General features: G+C 43.7%; 2 protein-coding genes across 2 annotated transcripts in view; both read right to left on the minus strand.

The window, feature by feature from the left end:
* Nucleotides 1-6158: 6158 nt before the first annotated feature.
* On the minus strand, nt 6159-12890 carry LOC123506370 (ras-related and estrogen-regulated growth inhibitor-like). The gene is made up of 6 exons (XM_045258437.1): nt 11781-12890; nt 11156-11347; nt 9264-9397; nt 8751-8936; nt 7701-7885; nt 6159-6936 (listed from the first exon to the last, which is right to left on the minus strand). Exons 1-6 carry the CDS (start codon nt 11809-11811, stop codon nt 6804-6806), a joined length of 861 nt encoding a protein of 286 aa, XP_045114372.1. The 5' UTR covers nt 11812-12890; the 3' UTR covers nt 6159-6803.
* A 185-nt stretch (nt 12891-13075) lies between these two features.
* Nucleotides 13076-20486, minus strand: part of LOC123506369 (opsin-3-like) — a 34444-nt gene continuing 27033 nt past the window's right edge. Inside the window, exons 7-10 of the mRNA XM_045258436.1 lie at nt 18873-18972; nt 17460-17639; nt 16482-17036; nt 13076-13790 (exon numbers count right to left, since the gene is read on the minus strand). Coding sequence (XP_045114371.1) covers nt 16492-17036; nt 17460-17639; nt 18873-18972 — 825 coding nt within the window. The 3' untranslated portion in view covers nt 13076-13790; nt 16482-16491. The remainder of the gene's footprint in view (nt 13791-16481; nt 17037-17459; nt 17640-18872; nt 18973-20486) is intronic.

Raw genomic sequence — 20486 nt, forward strand, 5'->3', positions numbered from 1 at the left:
TCATAATGTCAATTTACAACTTATGGATCAGCATTATAAATTTTCGAGATCCTTAGCAATGTGAAAAGAAAATTACTTCAGTCTAATGCTTCATTGCATCAAATTCTAGTAAGAAATACCTCGAAAAGTCCTCTATAGCAGTAATAATGATAATAATAATAATAAAACAATAGCTAATATTACCCTTCCTCTGTGAAAATCTCTTCATCGGCAACTCACGGTATCAGGGGAAACAGGCGACAACAGGGAAACTCGTGCGATAAGAAGAGCTCAGCGCTGCCGTTTCATATTTTTTCAATATTATTATTTGTATAATTATGGAAACATTTGCATTAAAAGTATTTAAAGAAGAAGCACTGAATTCTACCATGTGAAGTGGGAATACGGTATAAGACTGCAATGTACGACATTACTCATCCACACGAAACACATTACAATCTCTCTCTCTCTCTCTCTCTCTCTCTCTCTCTCTCTCTCTCTCTCTCTCTCTCTCTCCAGCAGTAAGGCATCGGGGTGAGAGTGACAAGCAAGGGTGATAAGCCTCCTCTCTATCTCCTCTTCATCCTCCTCACACACACACAAACACACACACACACACAGTGACTCACTCATCTGTGTTACTAAGTATCTAACATTCCACCATTCACAGTTTGCAGTTTATTTACTATGTTTGTACTTCATAGTCACTAAGTAAAATTCGCCCCCTCCTCCTGACCTTCCCCTAAATTCTAGACACATTACGTTGTGTAAGTTTGAAAGGAAATGAATCCGTGATATTATTTGCTTTAGTTTTACTAGATAATTAATTCATTAGACGCACATCACTAAATTTACTACACATTTCTAACCTCTGTCTGAACTCTAAGTCTGTAAGCAGCAGGCAGTACTCTGCTGGTCTGTATCTGTAACTGCGTGTCTATACTCTATATTACGAGTATATTACTCTATAATATATAGGTTGTGCAATACAACACACATCCGCATCCACACATCCTCTGTTGAATGCGGATGCGGATGCGGATGCGGATGTATATTACATCACAAATGCGGATGCGGATGCGGATGCGGATCTTCAGTTTATCATAACTGCGGATGCGGATGCGGATGCGGATGTGAAAGAATATGCGGATGTTCCGCGGATGCGAATGCGGATGCGGATATCCGATACATCTCTACATTGTAGTCACGTTCAGCCTACACACACACACACACACACCCATCCACCCACCCACCCACCACCCACCACCCACCTACCCCACCCATCCACACCCACCTACCCACACCCACCTACCCACCCACCCACCCCTCTCTCTCTCTCTCTCTCTCTCTCTCTCTCTCTCTCTCTCTCTCTCTCTCTCTCTCTCTCTCTCTCTCTCTCTCTCTCTCTCTCTCTCATTCTCTCTCTCTCTCTCTCTCTCATTATCTCTCTCTCTCTCTCTCTCTCTCTCTCTCTCTCTCTCTCTCTCTCATCTCTCTCTCTCTCATTATCTCTCTCTCTCTCTCTCTCTCTCTCTCTCTCTCTCTCTCTCTCTCTCTCTCTCTCTCTCTTTCATTATATCTCAAAGATCCTTGGACCAGAGTGCCTGGCCCAGGGCCATGACGTTTTTAGGTTTTTGGGTGAAGCTGGCCTTCTCCCAAAGCTTTGAATTTTATTCCTATTTTAATATATGTATTTTAATATTTCATTTAGTTTTATTGTCTTTTTTTAGTTTTTAACTACTGTATTGTTTTTAACTGTTTTTAGTTAGTTTTTTTTTTTTTTTAACTACTCTGACATTTTAAATTATTGGAGCGGCGCCATATGACCTTAGCTGTTGCAGCGCCTTATTTAAAATCCATCCATCCATCTCCCTCTCCCTCTCCCTCTCCCTCTCCCTCTCGACCAACAATATACATAACTATCCAGTTAGTGGAATACTTTACACATCTATAAGTGATAATTTTCCAATATTTGCATCTTTTTCAGTACCACTCGCTAACACCAAGCACACAACAAAAGAAATAACAGACTTTAGTTACTCCTCACAATATAGACAATTTAAAAAAAGAACTTGAAATCTTCAGATGGGAAGATCATCTTTCATTTAACGATATCAATGAAATATTCAACATTTACATAAGTAGATTTACCGATATTTATAACAAACACTTTATAGCAAAAACATATAATGTCAAGGAATAGCACCTTCATAAACCGTATATCACTACAGCCATAAAGAACTCAATCAAACATCGTAATAAATTACAGAAATTATATGCTAAGTGGCCGTATTCAAAGGATATAGAAATATGCTCACTACAATTGTCAGATCCGCTAGAGACAATTACTACAAACATGAACTACAAGAATCCTTAGGAAATGCCAGTAAAACATGGAAAATAGTTACTGATATAATGGGCAGGACTAGACCAGAATTACCCACTCAGTTTACATTTCAAAACAAACAAGTATCAGATAGTCAAGATATTGCTGAACATTTCAATAATTACTTCACAAGTGTAGCTAAGAATCTTGTTGCATCAATAAAGGAAACATCATCATCTTTTAAAGATTTCCTCCCTGCACCAACCCTATTTTCTAAGTACGGCCTATTTGCGTCCAACATCAAGTACAGAGATCAGCAAGATTATAAAATCACTGAAAGGAACATCCCCTGGCACGACAACATAATGGTCAAAGTTATTAAAAAATGCTCCGATTCAATTTCTCCATTTCTAACTCACATAATTAATTTATCTTTCTATCAAGGCATCTTTCCAGAACATCTAAAAATAGCATAAGTTGTACCAATATATAAAAAAGGTGTCAATACAATCCCTGAAAATTATAGACCTATTTCTACACTTCCAGTATTTAGTAAAATTTTCGAAAAAATCATGGCATCTCGCGTACTAGATTACTTAAGCAAACAATCAATTTTATCCACTTGCCAATTCGGATTCAGACCGGGTTACTCCACCGAGCTGGCTGTATACACTTTGTCAATCCATCTATGATACCCAAGACAGCAAGCTTTATCAAATAACACTATTCTGCGAATCTTTCTAAAACTTTTGACACTATCTCGTCCCATACTGTCTCACAATACTAAACTTGCATTGTCTAGAACTTCATTCAAATCAAATTTAAAGCGTCATTTGCTAAGTAAAACGATCAATAATAACGTGATGATTTAAATACCACCAACAATATATGTGTGTGTGTGTGTGTGTGTGTGTGTGTGTGTGTGTGTGTGTAATTCACCTCGATCGTCTGCTGGTCACCCAGCAGTCTTCCCCATTACGGAGCGAGCTCAGAGCTCATAGACCGATCTTCGGGTAGGACTGAGACTATATCAACACACAACACAAACCGGGAAAGCGAGACCACAACCCCTCGAGTTACATCCCGTACCTATTTACTGCTAGGTGAACAGGGGCCACACATTAAGAGGCTTGCCCATTTGCCTCGCCACTTACCGGGCCTCGAACCCGGGCCACTCGATTGTGAGTCGAGCGTGCTAACCACTACACTACGCAGTGTTGTATGTGTGGTTCCTCGTAGCTCAGTGGTAGAGTGATGCACTTAAAAAAAAAAAATGTGTGTGTGTGTGTGTGTGTGTGTGTGTGTGTGTGTGTGTGTGTGTGTGTGTATAAGTGATTATATATTTCCTTATGTATGTGTATACATGTGTATACTAAATATGTATGAGTGAGTATAGATTGGCACATGCGCATGCATAACTATGTGTATGCATATGGTTTTGTGTATGTATATGTATGTTTGTGTATTTATGTACATCATCGTGTATTGCAGCATTTTACTCGTTTTCAATGTAGGCCTTTCAACCATATATATGTATATATTTCTTTTCTCCTAATGATCCGTAATGGAGCTTCGGCTCAACGGATCCATAATTCTCAGTATAATAAATATCCATATATATTACAATCACTGTGTAGCGCCTACTGACACCAAATAAAAAATTATAAAATTTAATTGATCAATTCTCTCTCTCTCTCTCTCTCTCTCTCTCTCTCTCTCTCTCTCACCTCCGCTGAAGCTTATACGAAACACTAAGTGCTTCACTCCGCTCAAGCTCATATGAACTACTAGTGCTTCACTCGCTCTCCCCCCCAAATGCCATTACAATGATTAAAAAAAACATAGCTTAACAAATACATCCTTATGAACGGATACAGACACTCACCACGACTATTTTCCAAGATCACAAAAATGATTAGCCAGGTTTTCAAGGGTGTTTCAACAGTTAATAACGTAATAATGTCACTGTCTAGAACCGTAGACACCTGAAAAAAAATCGTGTAAATTTAAATGAAAGCCTTTTGAAATAGTGGAGATGAAGCACAGAAAAGTTTGAGAATACTAGCCTTAAAGGCGGGTTCACACGTGCCAATTTGCAGCTGAAATTGCCAATCGTTAGACTTTCCGATGTTGTTGTTGTTGTTCAGTCAATTTGCGATTTAATTTACGTTGTGACGTCACGGAGTAAGATTTGAAAATGTGGTCTCCAGGTGTAGAGAAGATGTTAAGAGTTGGTGAGGGAAAACAGAACACTTCTGGGACCCCAGAAATGAATTATACAGAAAAAAAAGGCCTAGGCAACTGAGTGGGCTTTTTTTCTTTATATTTTTGTTGTCCTTGGCCTGTACTCCTCTCTTACATAAAAAAAAAAAAAAAAACTTACTGCGTTCCAACATACTGGTTCCATCATCACAGGAGTCTTCTTTCACTTCTGCGCCACGAACATGTGTTCCCTCCTAACTCGTCCCGAAGTTCCACAAACACACAGTCCTCTACACACGCACGTTCTGAGGGTTTAAAAAAAAGTGTACATAATACTAACACATCTGTTTGTGAAGCACAGTGAAGGACACCCAGGCAGTAACGCTCTACTCACCACAGTTCACCGCAGTCCCGCCACGCAACAACTTAGCCCAACGAGTATAAAAGTCATCTGTACTCGTTGACTTAGCCCTTCCTTGCCTTGTGTCGAACGGATTCAGTTTTTTAGTTCGGCACCTTGATAGGTTTAGTGCCTCGTTAGTGATGGCAGTGAGCTGTGTGTGTGTGTGTGTGTGTGTGTGTGTGTGTGTGTGTGTGTGAAGAAATAAATATAAAAAAAAATTTACGAAGGTTCATTATTATTTTTTTTTAATGTAAGAAGGAGAAATGACCAAGGGCAACAAAAACTGGTGTTAGAAAAAAAAGGCCTACTGAGGTGGTGGTCCGTAAATAAGTGGAACAGATAATAAAAAAGGAGACTCCCATAATGATGATAGGAGGATGTGGAGGACAAGCATGTGTGTTTGTATATAGACGTTTGAATAGGTAGACTGGTGAATACATACCTGGATCTGGCTATGATAACGACTGTTCTACTCTTGTTATAGGGAAGTTCATTGTATTACTGTGATTCTTCAGGACAGTTGAGTTTATTTGGTGCATGAAAGTAAGAATGTGGCGTAGAAGTGTTTCAGAATTGATACGACACTTCTGTACTTCACCTCCACTATTTTAAGAGGCTTTATCTAAATTTACAAGAATTTTTTAAGGTACTTTTACCGTTCTAGAGGGAGAGTGGCAAGATTTCTACACTATTAACTGGAGAAAAACTTTTGAAAATCCCGCTAATCATCTCTGTGGCCTTGGAAAATAGTCATGGTGAGACAGCAGTGTTTCAGAATATGGTTTCAATTTACCTGTTCGGTACTGAGACGCATTTGTACCATGAGTTTTGGGTGTGATTAGACGATTTTATTGATATAGGACTAGTCTATGGAGGTCAGAAGATCAATAGCCACAGTTTTCACTATTTGAATCCCCCCACATAAGTTTCTGAAGCTGTATAAAATCACCAAATAGTAACCAGAATGAATATGAAAAAGTGTCATGATACTGAAGGAGTTAAGGCATTTTTACGTTTCTAGAGGCAGAGTGACAAGATTTCTACACTATTAATTGTAGAAACACTCTTGAAAACCTCGTTAATATTCTCTGTGGCCTTGGAAAATAGTCGTGGGGAGAGAGCAAAGTGTTTCAGAATAAGGTCTTAAGTGTCATGGATTCTTGGTGTGGTACTTTCATCACCTGAGAACACGTGAGCACAGAAACACGATCCCTGACATCATGTGGTTAAGGTGACAGAATCCCAGCATGATCCAAAACTCTTTACTGGGAACACTATTAGTCATACATAGAAAAATAATACACACTTTTCTTGAACTATACACGAGATTGCTACAAACATCCCTTTCTAATGTTCAGTGGATTTGTACAAACAGAGGAGAAGGAGAAGGAGGAGGAGGAGGAGGAGGAGGAGGAGGAGGAGGAGGAGGAGGAGGAGGAGGAGGGAGGAGGAGGAGGAGGAGGAGGAGGAGGAGGAGGAGGAGGAGGAGGAGGAGGAGGAGGAGAGGAGGAGGAGGATAAAGAGAACGGGAGGGGGAGAATGAGGAGGAAATAAGGAAGACGGTAAAAGAGCAAGTATAAATATGAGACGATGGAAATAATATAGAAAAAAAGAAAAAGAAGAAATCAGGAATAAAATAAATAACGAAAATTATGAAATCCTGCTTTCTTGCCTCGTTTCTATTTTAAAACTAGCGCTCACACACACACACACACACACACACACACACACACACACACACACACACACACACACACACACACTTTATTTCCGAATGTAACTTCCTCAACCTCCTCCTCCGTTTCTTCCTTCTTCCTACGTCCATGATCTAACCCAGAGAGAGAGAGAGAGAGAGAGAGAGAGAGAGAGAGAGAGAGAGAGAGAGAGAGAGTCCTACAAACTATTGGAGGATCTGTTCTTATCCTTCCTCCTCAGTATTCTCTTCTGAGGCTGCGGCACCACCAGGGTAGGGCGGAGGGGGGGCGAGGGGGTGTCCCAGCCTCGACCAATCAGGGAGCCAATCATCCTGGTGAGGCAAGATTGGGATTAGCACGGCGCTTCATTCCAAGGCAAGTTTTTTTTTTTTACGATTGAGCATAATTTTTTCAACATTTTCACTACTTTTCTTACTTGGTGTGGTTGTAAATGTGGTTAATCGGCGTGAGTGGTGGAGTGGTGGCAGGAGATGGTCGGGATGAAGGGAGTGTAGTGTGGTAGTGTAGCAAAGAACATCAGTGTGAGAGCTTATGTGTGTAGCGGCTTTGTCTGAGTGTGTAGATACCCTGTTTAGGTGTGTAGTAGCTGTGTGTAGCGCTTGTGTGTACCAGTTGTTTGAGTGTGTACCGGCTGTGTTTCGGTGTGTTGCGGCTGTGTTTCGGTGTGTTGCGGCTGTGTTTGGGTGTGTAGTGGCTGTGTTTCGGTGTGTTGCGGCTGTGTTTGGGTGTGTTGCGGCTGTGTTTGGGTGTGTTGCGGCTGTGTTTCGGTGTGTTGCGGCTGTGTTTCGGTGTGTAGCGGCTGTGTTTGGGTGTGTAGCGGCTGTGTTTGGGTGTGTAGCGGCTGTGTTTTGGTGTGTTGCTGCTATGCTTGGGTGTGTAGCGGCTGTGTGTATAGCGGCTGTGTGAAGGAATGTAATATTTTGTTTTCATATGATATTGTATGCACATTTATTTTGTCAATAAGCTAACTAACTAATTAGCGGTTGTGTTTAGCAGCTGTTCAGGTGTGGAGTGCAGGTGTGTAGCGGCTGTGTTTCGGTATGTAACACAGGTATGCCAAGGTGACTACATATACCTGGACACAGCCACGATGGAGAGTCGATGCTGGCGGGGAAGTGCACGCGCCTGCCGGAGTGAACGAGTCTCCCTCAACAAGGACTGGAAGGCGATGGTGATGCCCACGTGACTCTCTGCGGCACTCACCTCGTGGAACTGGCACCCGTGTTGAAGGGAGAGTGCCTGGCCTTCCTCCACTGACACCTGTGGAGGTTCAGTGGCTTGTTATCACTATACACACTCAAGAAAGTATCGCTTAAATATCTAGTCCTTTCTGAAACGCTCTGCTCTTTCACTACGGTCTGTTATCACTATGCACACTAAAAAAAGTATCGTTTGTATATATCTAGTCCTTCCTGAAACGTTTTGCTCTTTCATTACGGCTTTTTATCACTGTACATGCACTAAAAAAAGTATCGTTTGAATATCTAGTCTATTCTGAAACGCTGTGCTCTTTCATTACGATTTTCACAGGCCACAGAGACGGTTAGGCGGGTTCTCAAGACTGTTTCTCCTGTTAATAATGTAGAAATAATGTTGATCTGTCACTAAGATGGCAAATAAACACTTAAAACCCGTGCCACTTCAACTAGAGCCTTTTGAATGAAGTGGCGGTGTTTTGGTAGTGTTTGTCTGTTCTCCTTCACACCTCTTTCCCTCCCTGGCCATACTCTTCCTTCTCTACTCACACTCTTTTTCTCCCCTACCCACACCTCTTCCTCCCCTAGCTATACATCTTCCTCCCCTGCCCACACAGCTTCCTCCCCTGCCCACACATATTCCTCCCTTGCACACACTCTCCCTCCTCACCTGCTCACATCTCTTCCTCCCCTGCCCACACTCTTTCTCCCCTGCCCACACTCTTTCTCCCCTGCCTACAACTCTTCCTCCCCTGCCCACACTCTTTCTCCCCTGCCTATACACTCTTCCTCCCCTGTCCACACTCTTCCTCTCCTACCCACACTCTTCCTCCCCTCTCTACAACTCTTCCTCCCTTAACCACACTTCTTCCTTCCCTGCCCACACTACCTCACCCTGACCTGCACACGCCTTCACCTGCCTAGCTCACCTGTCGTCCGGCGTCCAGGTCTTGCTTGTTGGCCAGCAGCACGGCGGGCACATACAGCGGCGCCTTCGCTCGCTGTAGGGCGTCCAGAATGACCCGCGCCTCCATGAAGGTCGAGGCGTCATCCACAGAGTACACCACGATGAAACCTTCCCCCCAGCGTGCGTGGGAGGCTAAGACGTGCTCCTTCTGCTCCACACACACACATACACACACGCACGCACACGGGAAGAAAGACTGGTTAGCGTCAGTAATGTGCAAGAATGAGTAAAAATGCGTGATAGATTTTTTTTTTAACTTGTTTGTATCTCTAATCAAATTTCAGCTTATATCTATGTAGTGCCAAGTCTCTCAAGTGTATGTATATATGTATGTATGTATGTATGTATGTATGTATGTATGTATGTGTGTGTGTGTAAGTATAAACTGGCATCATCCGAGGACCTTTGTTTTTCTGTCTCTTCCCGCTCTTTTTTGATGCTCGTGTGTGTGTGTGTGTGTGTGTGTGTGTCTCACCCCTCTCTGCGACACGTCCAGGATCTCCACGTGGGAGGTGACATCGTCGAGACAAATGGTGTGACGATACAAAAGGTTCACTGCGCGCCGGTACTCGCTGATGTACCGCCGCGTCAGGTACCGGACCGTCAGTGCTGTCAGGAGGAGGAGGAGGAGGAGGAGGAGGAGGAGGAGGAGGTACAGGAGACAATTAATTTACTAGATGGCAATAAATAAATATATAAAGTTTAATATATTCTGATTCATGCAAGTCTTCCTTTTCACTTTAAAATGGCAGCCTGCAGGGGAACTGGCAAGTAAGTGGGCTTTTATTGTTCGTTTTATGTTGCCATGAGCCAGTTTTTCCCTCTTACATAAAGCTAAATAAAAAAACTGAAAATGTGATACTGACAACTGACATGAGTGTACCTGAAAACACGTTACAAGTTGATAATGGTTACTACCGATAAGACTGCTAGATAGGGAGAGCTGTTCTGATAGGACAGATAAATGTGGTGATATGAGGTGGAAAAAACCTATTCGTTCAGATAAAGAGAAATAAAAAAAATGTCATTATCATCTTCCTGTGTGTGTGTGTGTGTGTGTGTGTGTGTGTGTGTGTGTGTGTGTGTGTGTGTGTGTGTGTGTGTGTGTGTGTGTGTGTGTGTGTGTGTGTTCAGGTCCTTGATTCTCCTTTGTGACAATACCGAAGTGAAGAGATCAAACATGATACCTCTCTCTTAGCTAACCCTTTCCCCCTCACACCCTTCCTCCTTCCTCTCCTCTATCACCTCCCTCTTCCCTCCCCCTGTGGCCCACCGGGGTGTAATTACTCGGCACTTACTCCCAGGGCCACTAACACCTTACCAGGAAGATGAGTCACTCTCTTTATAAGGCAAAACTCCTTCCGCCTCAGCCTTGTATACCGCCACCATCCTCTTCCTCATCTCAATCTCCTCTCACATCCTCCTCCTGGTCATAACACTCACTCCCTCACTCCCGCTCACATACAGGATTATTTCACTCCCTCACCACAACTGTTTTCAAAGGCTAGAGAGATGATTAGCAGGGTTGTTGATAATATAAAAACTTTGGTTAATCTGTCACTTAAACCGTACAGACGCATACAGGAACGCTTCATTCCCTCACCACGACTGTTTTCAAAGGCTAGATAGATGATTATCAGGGTTTCCACATGCGTTTCGATTGTTGATGATATAAAAGTTTGGTAAATCTGTCACTTAAACCGTATAAACGCATGCAGGAACGCTTCACTCTCTCACCACGAATGTTTTCAAAGGCGAAAGAGATGATTACCAGGGTTTTCACATGCATTTCTCTTTTTGACATTATAAAACTTTGATTAATCTGTCACTTAAACCGTACAAACACCCTTAAAAACTATCGTACCATCAACTACAGCCTCTTAAAATAATCCGGTGTAGAAGCGTTTCAGAATACGGGCCATGATCTGTTTCCCTCGGGTCAATTGGTTAATTTGCTCCTTTTGCTGTGGTTGTATTGAGGTCAAATTAAGAGTGTGTGTGTGTGTGTGTTTTTTTTTTTTTTTTTTTTTTAGTGTTTGGTTGGAAATCTTGTTTGTGTTTTTTTTTTGTGGGGTGTTTCTTGTTTCTTAGTGTTGCTTTTTTATATATTTGTGTTTGTTTGAGTTTGTTTTATGTTTATTGTTTCTGTTTACATCTCTACAATTATTACGACAACAACAACTATTACTACCACCACCACCACTACCAATATTACTACTACTATTATTATTCTTCCCATTACCACCACACCACCACAACTACTACTATTATAACCACCGCTGCTACTACTACTACTACTTCTACCACAACAACAACTACTACTCTACTACTACTACTACTACTACTACTACTACTACTATTACTGACCTGATTTACCGACGCCCGGAGCTCCTAACACCACCACTCGTAGTTTGGTGTGTTGCTGCTGGTGTTGCAAATGTCGGTGCTGGTAGAGTCGTCGTCTTTGTTGCTGTTGTTGTAGAGGCGATCGTCCTGATGTTGGAGGTGATGGTGGTGGTGGCGGGGACTTTTCCTCGCCTTGTACTTCCTCGCCTCCTCCTTCATGGTGTGGGATGAAAGGCATTAGAGGTGGTGGTGGTGGTGGTGGTGGTGGTGGTGGTGTGTGTAATAGTAGTGGTGATGTTCATAATTTATGCTCCGTTGCTTTTATTTTGGTTTTGCTGCCTATGGTGGTGGTGATGGTAGGGGTGATGATAGTGGTGGAGGTGATGGTAATGGTGGTGATGGTAGTGATGCATGAATGTTGTAGTGGGCATATTCTGTTTACTGTGATGTATTGTGATTTACAGTGACGTCAGCAGGGGTGGTGTGGTGTCTGATGTCACTGGTGGTGTTGTGGCGGTTGTCGTGATATGAATGGCTATGGAGGCAAAACAAGGGAATACAACTAATGTCACACACTCAGAGGGGACTTGAGATCTCTTCGAAGCACAAAGTACAAAGGTAATGTGGAAGACAATGTTATACTTACTCGCCTGAGACCGCTGCTGGTTCCTACACATCTTGAGGGGAGTACAGGAGATGGCAGTGACGATGGAGATAACGGTTCGCAAGCAATCTTCTGACAGTCACTTGGGGCGCACAGCTGACCCTCGGGCCGCAGCGAATAAACCTTGAGGGAGATCTGCACGCTCCTGAAGTAACGATCCTTTGGCTTCCCGTGCGAGTAAACCTGGAGTAGACGGGCGAGGTCGGCGCGTCACTCACTCTTATCACAGGCCGCGCCAACACGCTATCAGTGAAGGTACCTCCGCCTCGGGCCAAGCCTCATGAGGTGTGAGGCTTAACGCGAGTCATAGCGAGCAGGGACACTTCCTGTTAGCTTTCCCCCAGCGCCACTGTTTACATTGGAGGGAGGAAGAGGACTGGGAGGCGTGCGAGGCGTGCAGGGAGGGGAAGGGGGTAGGGCTGCGTACCTGCACCACCACGGCACCGCCTGATCACTGCGAGCACTGGCCACGCTCTGAGGAGGAAGAGACGGGCATCTTGCTGGATTGACCATGATACCCTCACGGAGTCCACTTCACCAAACTTCCTTCCTTTTTTTCTCTCATAAATCAGTCTGGGATATTCGTGTCTAGCTTAGTTGTAAACATGCAGAAGAGTTGAAATAATGGATACCCGGGCACTATCGGCGATAACATTGTGGTGCAGGTGTGAGTGTTGCGGTGAAGTGTTGGTGGTGGCGCTGTGTGGCGAGAAGCGGGCCAGACTCCACCTGTTGCCGGGTATTGTGTGCCGCACCACGGGCCAGGCAGTGAGGCACTCCAGCCGCGCCACAACCTTACACTCACTCCACTTGGCTTCACTCACGCGCCACATTGCACTCCCACTACTCTCACTGCGACGCGAAAGGGAACCAAAGTATATTAAATTCCTTACACCACCAGAGCTGCAAGGCTTTGTGGGCGCCGTGATTGTGGGCGCCGCATTGAGGGTCGGGGTGCTGCGCTGCGGGAGATCAGATAGGAGTGGGAAGGGTCGATGTTGTGTGGAGACACCTGGAGTCAAGGGTCAAAGGGTGGCGCCGCCCAGACCAGGTGGAACGACGCTCACCTGCCCTCTCCTCCTCCTCCTCCTCCTCCTCCTCGTTGTTTTCTCTCTCTCTCTCTCTCTCTCTCTCTCTCTCTCTCTCTTCCTCTTTCCTCCTCTCATTTTTTTTTTGGTTATTGCGGGACTTTCTCTCCGCGGACTAGTTGTTGATGAATACTCTGAGCGCGGGAGCAGCCGTGTACTGCCGCCGCCAAGACCTTGGTCAAGTTGGCACCACTAACACGCTTGGCAAACACACCTCCATGATAGGGCTTCCTGTACTCCTTCCTCCACCTCGCCACACGGTGACTCATGGTGGGTACAAGCGGCCCACTGATTTTTAAAGTGCTTTGTGATTGACGCCGCTACAAACACGCTTCTATCATTAACCAAAAGTGTTTCCAAGTGAATGTTATGCTACTTAGGGTCTAAATACACAGAGAAAACTTATCAACGAGGCCTACATAACATATTTTTCTTATTTTGGGAGTAGTCAAGGCGTGAGGGCGAGGGAGGGGAAGAGAGAGGCGCAGCTGTGGTGATTAAAAGTGAGGATGAGCACTTAACATCGCTTCCTGTGGTTCAAGGGCTTCATAATTCGTCGCATTTCTCTTGGACTTGTTGCTGATGTTCTTGATGTTCTTGTTGCTAATTGTTGTGGTGAGAGGAGGCGCCGCAACAAGTCACATCATGCTTTATTGTTGTTGTTGTTGTTGTTGTTGCTTCACGGGGGAGAGACTTCCTTGTATAAGTTTATTGGTGATGTTGCTATTGTTATTGTTGTTGCTAATTAGTGTAGTGTGATTCAAGGTGCTGCGAGGAATGTCACATGGCGGCGTGTTTTTGTTGGTGGTGCTTCACGCGGGGAGAGACTTCCTCGCCTTGTCTTCCTCAATCCAACACACGTTAACCTTCCTGTTTGGTCGACGCTCAGTACTAACCATCGCCTCTGTAAGGGATAAACAAGTGACTCATGATTGTGCCGCCACGTGATCTCCGCAGCATCCTTAACCCCTTCAGTACTGAGACGCATTTATACCATGATTTATCGGTATGATGACACGATTTTATTTACATTAGGAACGGTCTATGGAAGTCAAAGGATCAACGGCCAAAGTCTTCACTATTTCAATCCCCACATAAGTATCTGAATCTGTATAAAATCACCAAATAGTAACCAGAATGAATATGAAAACGTGGCTTGGTACTGAACGGGTTAATGCAGAAGTAACTGAGTAAATGTTGATGGCACTTTAGAATATAATCATGTAAATATTTTCTCCCTTTTCCCTGGTTAAGTTTTATTTACTATTAATAGAGTTTTCATTAAATTGACTTTCTTAAATCAATATTGATCTTTGGTGAATTATCATCTTATTCTCTCTCTCTCTCTCTCTCTCTCTCTCTCTCTCTCTCTCTCTCTCTCTCTCTCTCAATACAAAGGTAGAGGACAAAGCATTTTTCACGAGACAACTGACACACACTCATACACACACACACACACACACACACACACACACACACACACACACACACACACACACACACACACACACACACACACACACGCAACAAAAGAATGGCCAGTCATGTTATTTCTTTTTAAGTACGGGACATAAAAATCGAGTGAAGGTCTTCGCCCAAAGCGAGACTCAGGGACAGCCTTCACTGGAGACACGGGGCTGAGGAGACCTGGCGTGTGGGGCAAGACTGGACAATGCTTCATCTAACAATAACCAATTTTTAGACTTATTTGCGTACTAGTCACTTCAATGAGTCTGAATGAGAAACTTGGATAATTTTAACCGCCTGTTGCTCTCTCTCTCTCTGTTCGTAAACCATTTTATTTTTTTGTATTTTGAATGTTAGCAAAGCACGTTCATAACATTGAATGAGTTATCTATCAGTGTGAATGATGTTAAGTCAATGTTTTCTTCATGTCACACCCAACAACAATTAAATGACTCAAGGCGAGATGCTATAGGACGCCTAACTTCTGATCTTTCACTTGTTTCTGATTGGGGCAGAGAAAACCTGGTTTTGTTCAATGCCTCAAAAACTCAATTTCTACAACTATCTACTCGACATAACCTTCCAGACAACTATCCTCTCTTCTTCAATAACACTCAACTTCCCCTCTCCTCTACATTAAACACACTCGGTCTATCCTTCACTAAAAATCTAAACTGGAAATTTCACATCTCTACTCTTGCTAAATCAGCTTCCAAGAAGTTAGGTGTCCTATGGCGTCTTCGTCCATTTTTCTCTCCTCCCAGCTGCTTGCTCTGTACAAGGGCCTTATCCGCCCGTGTATGGAGTATGGCTCTCATGTCTGGGGATCCACACACAGCTTTACTAAACAAGGTGGAATCTAAAGCTTTTCGTCTTATCAACTCTTCTCCTCTAACTGACTGTCTTGATTCTTTAAGTCACCGCCGCAATGTTGCATCTTTATCTGTCTTCTACCGCTGTTTTCATGCTGTCTGCTCTTCTGAACTTGCTAACTGCATGCCTTCCCCTCCTGCGGCCTCGCTGCACAAGACTCTCTACTTCTTCTCATCCCTATTCTGTCCATCTTCCTAATGCAAGAGTTAACCAGTATCTTCACTCCTTCATTCCCTACACTGGTAAACTCTGGAACTCTCTACCTGTGTCTGTATTTCCACCTGCCTATGACTTAAACTCTTTCAAAAGAGGAGTGTCAAGACACCTCTTACGTTAACTGGACCCTCCTTTTAGATTTTTTGTTTTTCTCTTTCTACTTTTCTTTAACAGGGCCTGGCAACCAGCGGGATTTTTTTTTCCAACACTTTGTTTGCCCTTGGCCAGTGCCCTTGTAATGTAAAAAAAAAAAAAAAAAAAAAAAATATATAGTTTCGAGAGCAAAATTCTTTCAATATAAAAATGTTTCCTTATCTTATTATTATTTTTTTTACATAATCCAACAACGTATTCCGCATTAACTCTCTCTGAAATATTCATTCTATAACTCATCACCTTAGTACAGTGTATAACAACGAGCGTTTCCTTTTATAAAATACTCCAAATATATTCCTACAAAGAAATGAGGTCTAAGCAACAGATGCCAACACAGCAAACCTTCCTCTAATTCCTAAGATGTCCGTATTTGGCGTCTCGGAAGGTAAACGTCTATCAAACAAAGTAGAACCCACGAAGCTGCAAGAAGTCACCAAGCCTCCACGTGGCAGTCTTGCAAGGGATCATATCAACTTGTCAAGAATAGCGAACCCTCCAGCTCTTTTTTTTTTTCTCGTTTCCCGGCTCCCCTTCGCAGCTCTTTCACTCTGACGACGTGTGAATAAAAATATGATAACCATAACTAAACTAACCCTAACTTTAACCTAACTTAACATAGATTAAAGTTAGGAATATGTTTTATTAGGTTAAAATCAGAGTTAGGTTAGTTTTGGTCATATTTTCATTCACACGTCATGTTAGTTTAGTGACAGAGCTGCGAAGAGGAAGCCGGAAAACGAGAGCTGGAGGGTTCCCTAATCTTGACATGATCCTCTGCACGAGACATACCTATCTATTGCTGCCTATCACCCTCATCCATAACATGCCTGATCTTATAGTGAGGCTCCCTAATGACTCAGCACAGGACAGGCTCAGTACTCACCACCCCGCGGCTAGACTCGAGTGTTCATGTACAGACACCTCTTGGAAAGCCTGTCCAGCTGCGTCGCCGTCAGCTTCCTCTGGTCCCTGAACTCGTAGAAGGACATGGAGCGGAAAGCCTTCACGCCTCTCCTGTCACTCAACACTGTCACGGGCGTGCTGTTATCCCCACTGCACGACTCCTCCGTCACCGCCGCCGCCGAGAAGGACACGGATCTCCTGCATGGGAATTTTGTGCCGTAACGCAGCGCTCGACCGAGGCCGTTGTTCATTAACTCATGGTTGGAAAGTAGCACTGCAGAGGAGAGCGGCGTGCGCAGGCGCCTCTCCACAGTGGCGTACTGCTGCTGGAGGCTGGAAGTGGACAGCGGGAGGCAGCTGCTGGTCCTCCTAGCGATGGTGGTGTGATCGACCAGCGGCTCATCGGTGGTGTCCGGGGAGGGGAGGATGGAACCGGGTGTGGCCACAGTCTCCAGTGTGCATGAGGTGTTCTCCCGGCGGCTGGCCAGCAGGCACGAGTTTTCACGCGGCCTGTCTCGCCACTTCCTCACGCTGCCTGAACCACAGGAGGAGACAAGTGCGGGGTTACGTTACTGGACTAATTAAGGCATTACACACACATGCACACACACACACACACACACACACACACACACACACACACACACACACACACACACACACACTATGGCCTCGGTGCATTGGTGCCTCATTTCAGTACATTAACCATTCATGTCTCACTGATAACCTGGACCTGACACATACCCAAAAACACAGAAAAGTCACACCGCGAGGCTGTCAAGAGCGTTTCCTCCTTCTCCCTCCTCCTCCTCCTCTCCCTTCTTCTCTTTCTCATCCTCCTCCTTTTCTAATACACTTAATATCGATTGACACCTCGTTCCACCTTCCCTCCCTGCCGCAGTGTCAGTCTTTCCACACATTCAATGATCTGCAAGGGAAGTGCCACAGTCTCGCTTACTTCTGGTGGAGCTGAGATAGGAAGCCTGGCCGGTGTTGATAGAGGGCGCTCTGCTCGTGAAGCCAGTCCGTCGCCCGAGGTATCGAAGGTCTGCTCTGAAGCCTTCACTCATGAAGTAATAGATGAAGGGATTGTAGGCAGTGGTGGACTTGCAGATGAGGGAGGCACCGACGCGGATCTCTGGTAAGCGGCGTGACAAGGTGTGGATTAACCCTTGCAGTGCTGGGACGCATTTTTACCATGAGTTTTGGGTATGATTAGCCGATTTTATTTACATTAGGAAGGGTCTATGGAGATCAGAAGATTAATGGTCAGTCTTCGCTATTTAAATCGCCACATAAGTTTCTAAAGCTGTATAAAATCGTCAAATAGTAAGCAGAATGAATATGAAAAACGCATCATAACACTGAAGGGTTTAATAAAGCGTGTTATTGTATCACGTATCATTACCACGACATCTTCAGTATTTTTTCCAAGTTTGTGGTAAATAAAGTCTCTCTCTCTCTCTCTCTCTCTCTCTCTCTCTCTCTCTCTCTCTCTCTCTCTCTCTCTCTGTATGAGGCTCGTATTTCCACACTAATCAAGGAAAGAAGTGAGTATTTATCTAATAGTGCCATGAAGGTTTGTGTAATGTAAAAGGTATTTAAAGTTGTTATTAGGTATTCAGTGGCGTATTCGATTATATAAGTTCATAAGAAACTGTAATATCTGTTTGTAATTTGGCGTTGAAATATTGACGAGAGTTTAGCAGGGCAACAGTGTCAAAAAAAAAAAAAAGTAAAAACTACGGTATTAGAGAAGAAATTTTGTTAAACCGTAAATAATGTGCATTCGTAAAAACAAATAAACAAATAAACAAAAACACATAAAACAACATACACACATAAACAACTACTTTAAATAATATGATTAAAAAAATAAAGGAGATTCTAATACTAAAAGCCTAAAAAATCCTCTTAATTTCATAGTTTTCGTGGAAGAGAAGGAGGATCGAGAGGAGTCTGTCTTCGTACGTGTGGCGAGAGGAGAGGCAAGGGTGGGTGAAGGCTGTCAGTGGCGGCGATGGGGGTGACTGGGCCGGTACAGGAGTAGGGGAAAGACGCCTACACACGTGTCTTAAAAGGAGTGGAGGAGGGGAAGGATGAGAGGCAGGCGGAAAATGAAGGCAGCCAACCGATATTGAATGAAGTGCAGCAGGAGGGTACGTGCGAATATCCATTTTTTATTTACCTATCTACCTGGACCCTATCTAGCTATCTATCTCCATCTATCTAGTTGTTTGATCTCTCTAGTGTCCATGTACCTCATCATCTCACTCTGATCTAGCTTTGAATTCAACAAAATCATCAGTCATCCATTATAGGGAGAAAATGGAGCATTAAAGAAAACGTAAATATTTGAAGAGAGACTCACCTACGGGAATGTTATTGTAGTCGCCATAGGCAGCCCACATGCAGACCAGCGCGTAGGGAAGCCAGCCGAAGACATAGCCAGCTGCCACCACCATGGAAATCTATAAGGGAAAGGCGATGACTCTGTGTGTGTGTGTGTGTGTGTGTGTGTGTGTGTGTGTGTGTGTGTGTGTGTGTGTGTGTGAAAACTGGTCAAAGAAAAATTAAAAAGCCCACTTAGTTGCCAGTCCCCTTATAGATCCGAAAGGGTTAGCCAAAAGTCCGGGATATATGTCTTGAAACCTGCCTCTTAAATGAAGTCTAAGTCATAGGAAGTTGGAAATAAAGACACAGGCAGGGAGTTCCAGAGTTTACCAGAGAAAGATATGAATGAGTACTAGTTAATTCTTGCATTAGAAAGTTAGACAGAGTAGGGGTGAGAGGAAGAAGATAGCCTTGTGCAGCGGGATGGGGGAGGAGAGGAGGCATGCAATTACAAGATTAGTAGAGCAGTTAGCATGACAATAACGATAAAAGATAGAAAGCGATGCAGCATTTCGGCGGTGAGAAAGAGGCTGAAGACAGTCAGTCAGAGGAGGAGAGTTGATGAAGCGAAAAGCTTTTGATTCCATCCTATCTTATAAAACTGTGTGAGCGAAACCCCATAAACATGCGAGAAAAACTGGCGGAGACGCCGCAGAACGCCTAACTTCATAGAATCTATTTTAGCATGAGAAGAGATGTGAAGTTTCCAGTTTAGATTATAAGTAAAGGACAGGCCGAGGATATTCAGTGTAGAAGAGGATAGCTGGGTGTCACTGAAGAAGAGAAGATAGTTGTCTGGAAGGTAGGGCTGGGCAGGATCCGAGTACTGGATCCGGATCCACCGGATCCGACAAGGCAGGAGGATTCGATTACCAGCCTCTGGTATTCGAATCCACTGACGATTTCTTGCTGGCTGAGGCGAATCCTGACGAATCCGGTACTCAGATCCAATTACAATTACTTTCCTGGCAGAGGTAAATCCTGATGGATCTGGCGATCATTCACTATTGTTTTTAGCTTTTTGGGCTTCATGATTTAATTATTGGTAAAAAAAAAAGAAGAAGCAGAATTGGCTAGAAATAATATCTATATAAATTAGTCAGCAAGAGACATTTAGATTATGAATTTAGTGTTGCCATTCATGCCTCAATTTCTCCGAAGGCTGATTGGCTGATACGCTACGTACCATATAAATAGTTCCCGCGAAGGAAGTGGAGTTTTTTTTCACCTTTCCACCACAGTGTTCCACATGTAATATCACCCTATCTGTCGAGCACATCCTGCTTCACTGTGTGTGTTATCGTGAGGAAAGGCGGCGTTTGGCGGCGTATTGCCGGGGTCGCGGCCTCCCGCTAACTCAGACCACCCTTCTGGGTGACGAACATCCGGATGTGGTCGATAGACTAATGATTTATCTGACTGAGACCAATTTAATCAGAGAGTTGTGATTTATGTGTATATATTATGTTATTTATTCTATGTATTTATTCTATATATTCATGTAAATAAAAGTATGAAAGTGTGTATGTTTCCAATTTTGCGTGATCTAATGTGAATGTTTTCCCTTCATGTATATTTGTAATACGTAGTG

This window comes from Portunus trituberculatus, chromosome 19 (assembly GCF_017591435.1).
Source record: "Portunus trituberculatus isolate SZX2019 chromosome 19, ASM1759143v1, whole genome shotgun sequence".
Classification (NCBI taxonomy): Eukaryota; Metazoa; Arthropoda; class Malacostraca; order Decapoda; family Portunidae; genus Portunus; species Portunus trituberculatus.

What these genes read in the sequence shown, in the direction of transcription:
- LOC123506370 (XM_045258437.1), bottom strand. Translation starts at nt 11,811, where the DNA reads ATGTGTAGGAACCAGCAGCGGTCTCAGGCGA. An exon ending in TCCGGGCGTCGGTAAATCAG is followed by an intron (nt 9,398 to 11,155) that starts GTCAGTAATAGT and finishes TCCTCCTGACAG; the next exon opens with CACTGACGGTCCGGTACCTG. An exon ending in ACCTGGACGCCGGACGACAG is followed by an intron (nt 7,886 to 8,750) that starts GTGAGCTAGGCA and finishes GAACCTCCACAG; the next exon opens with GTGTCAGTGGAGGAAGGCCA.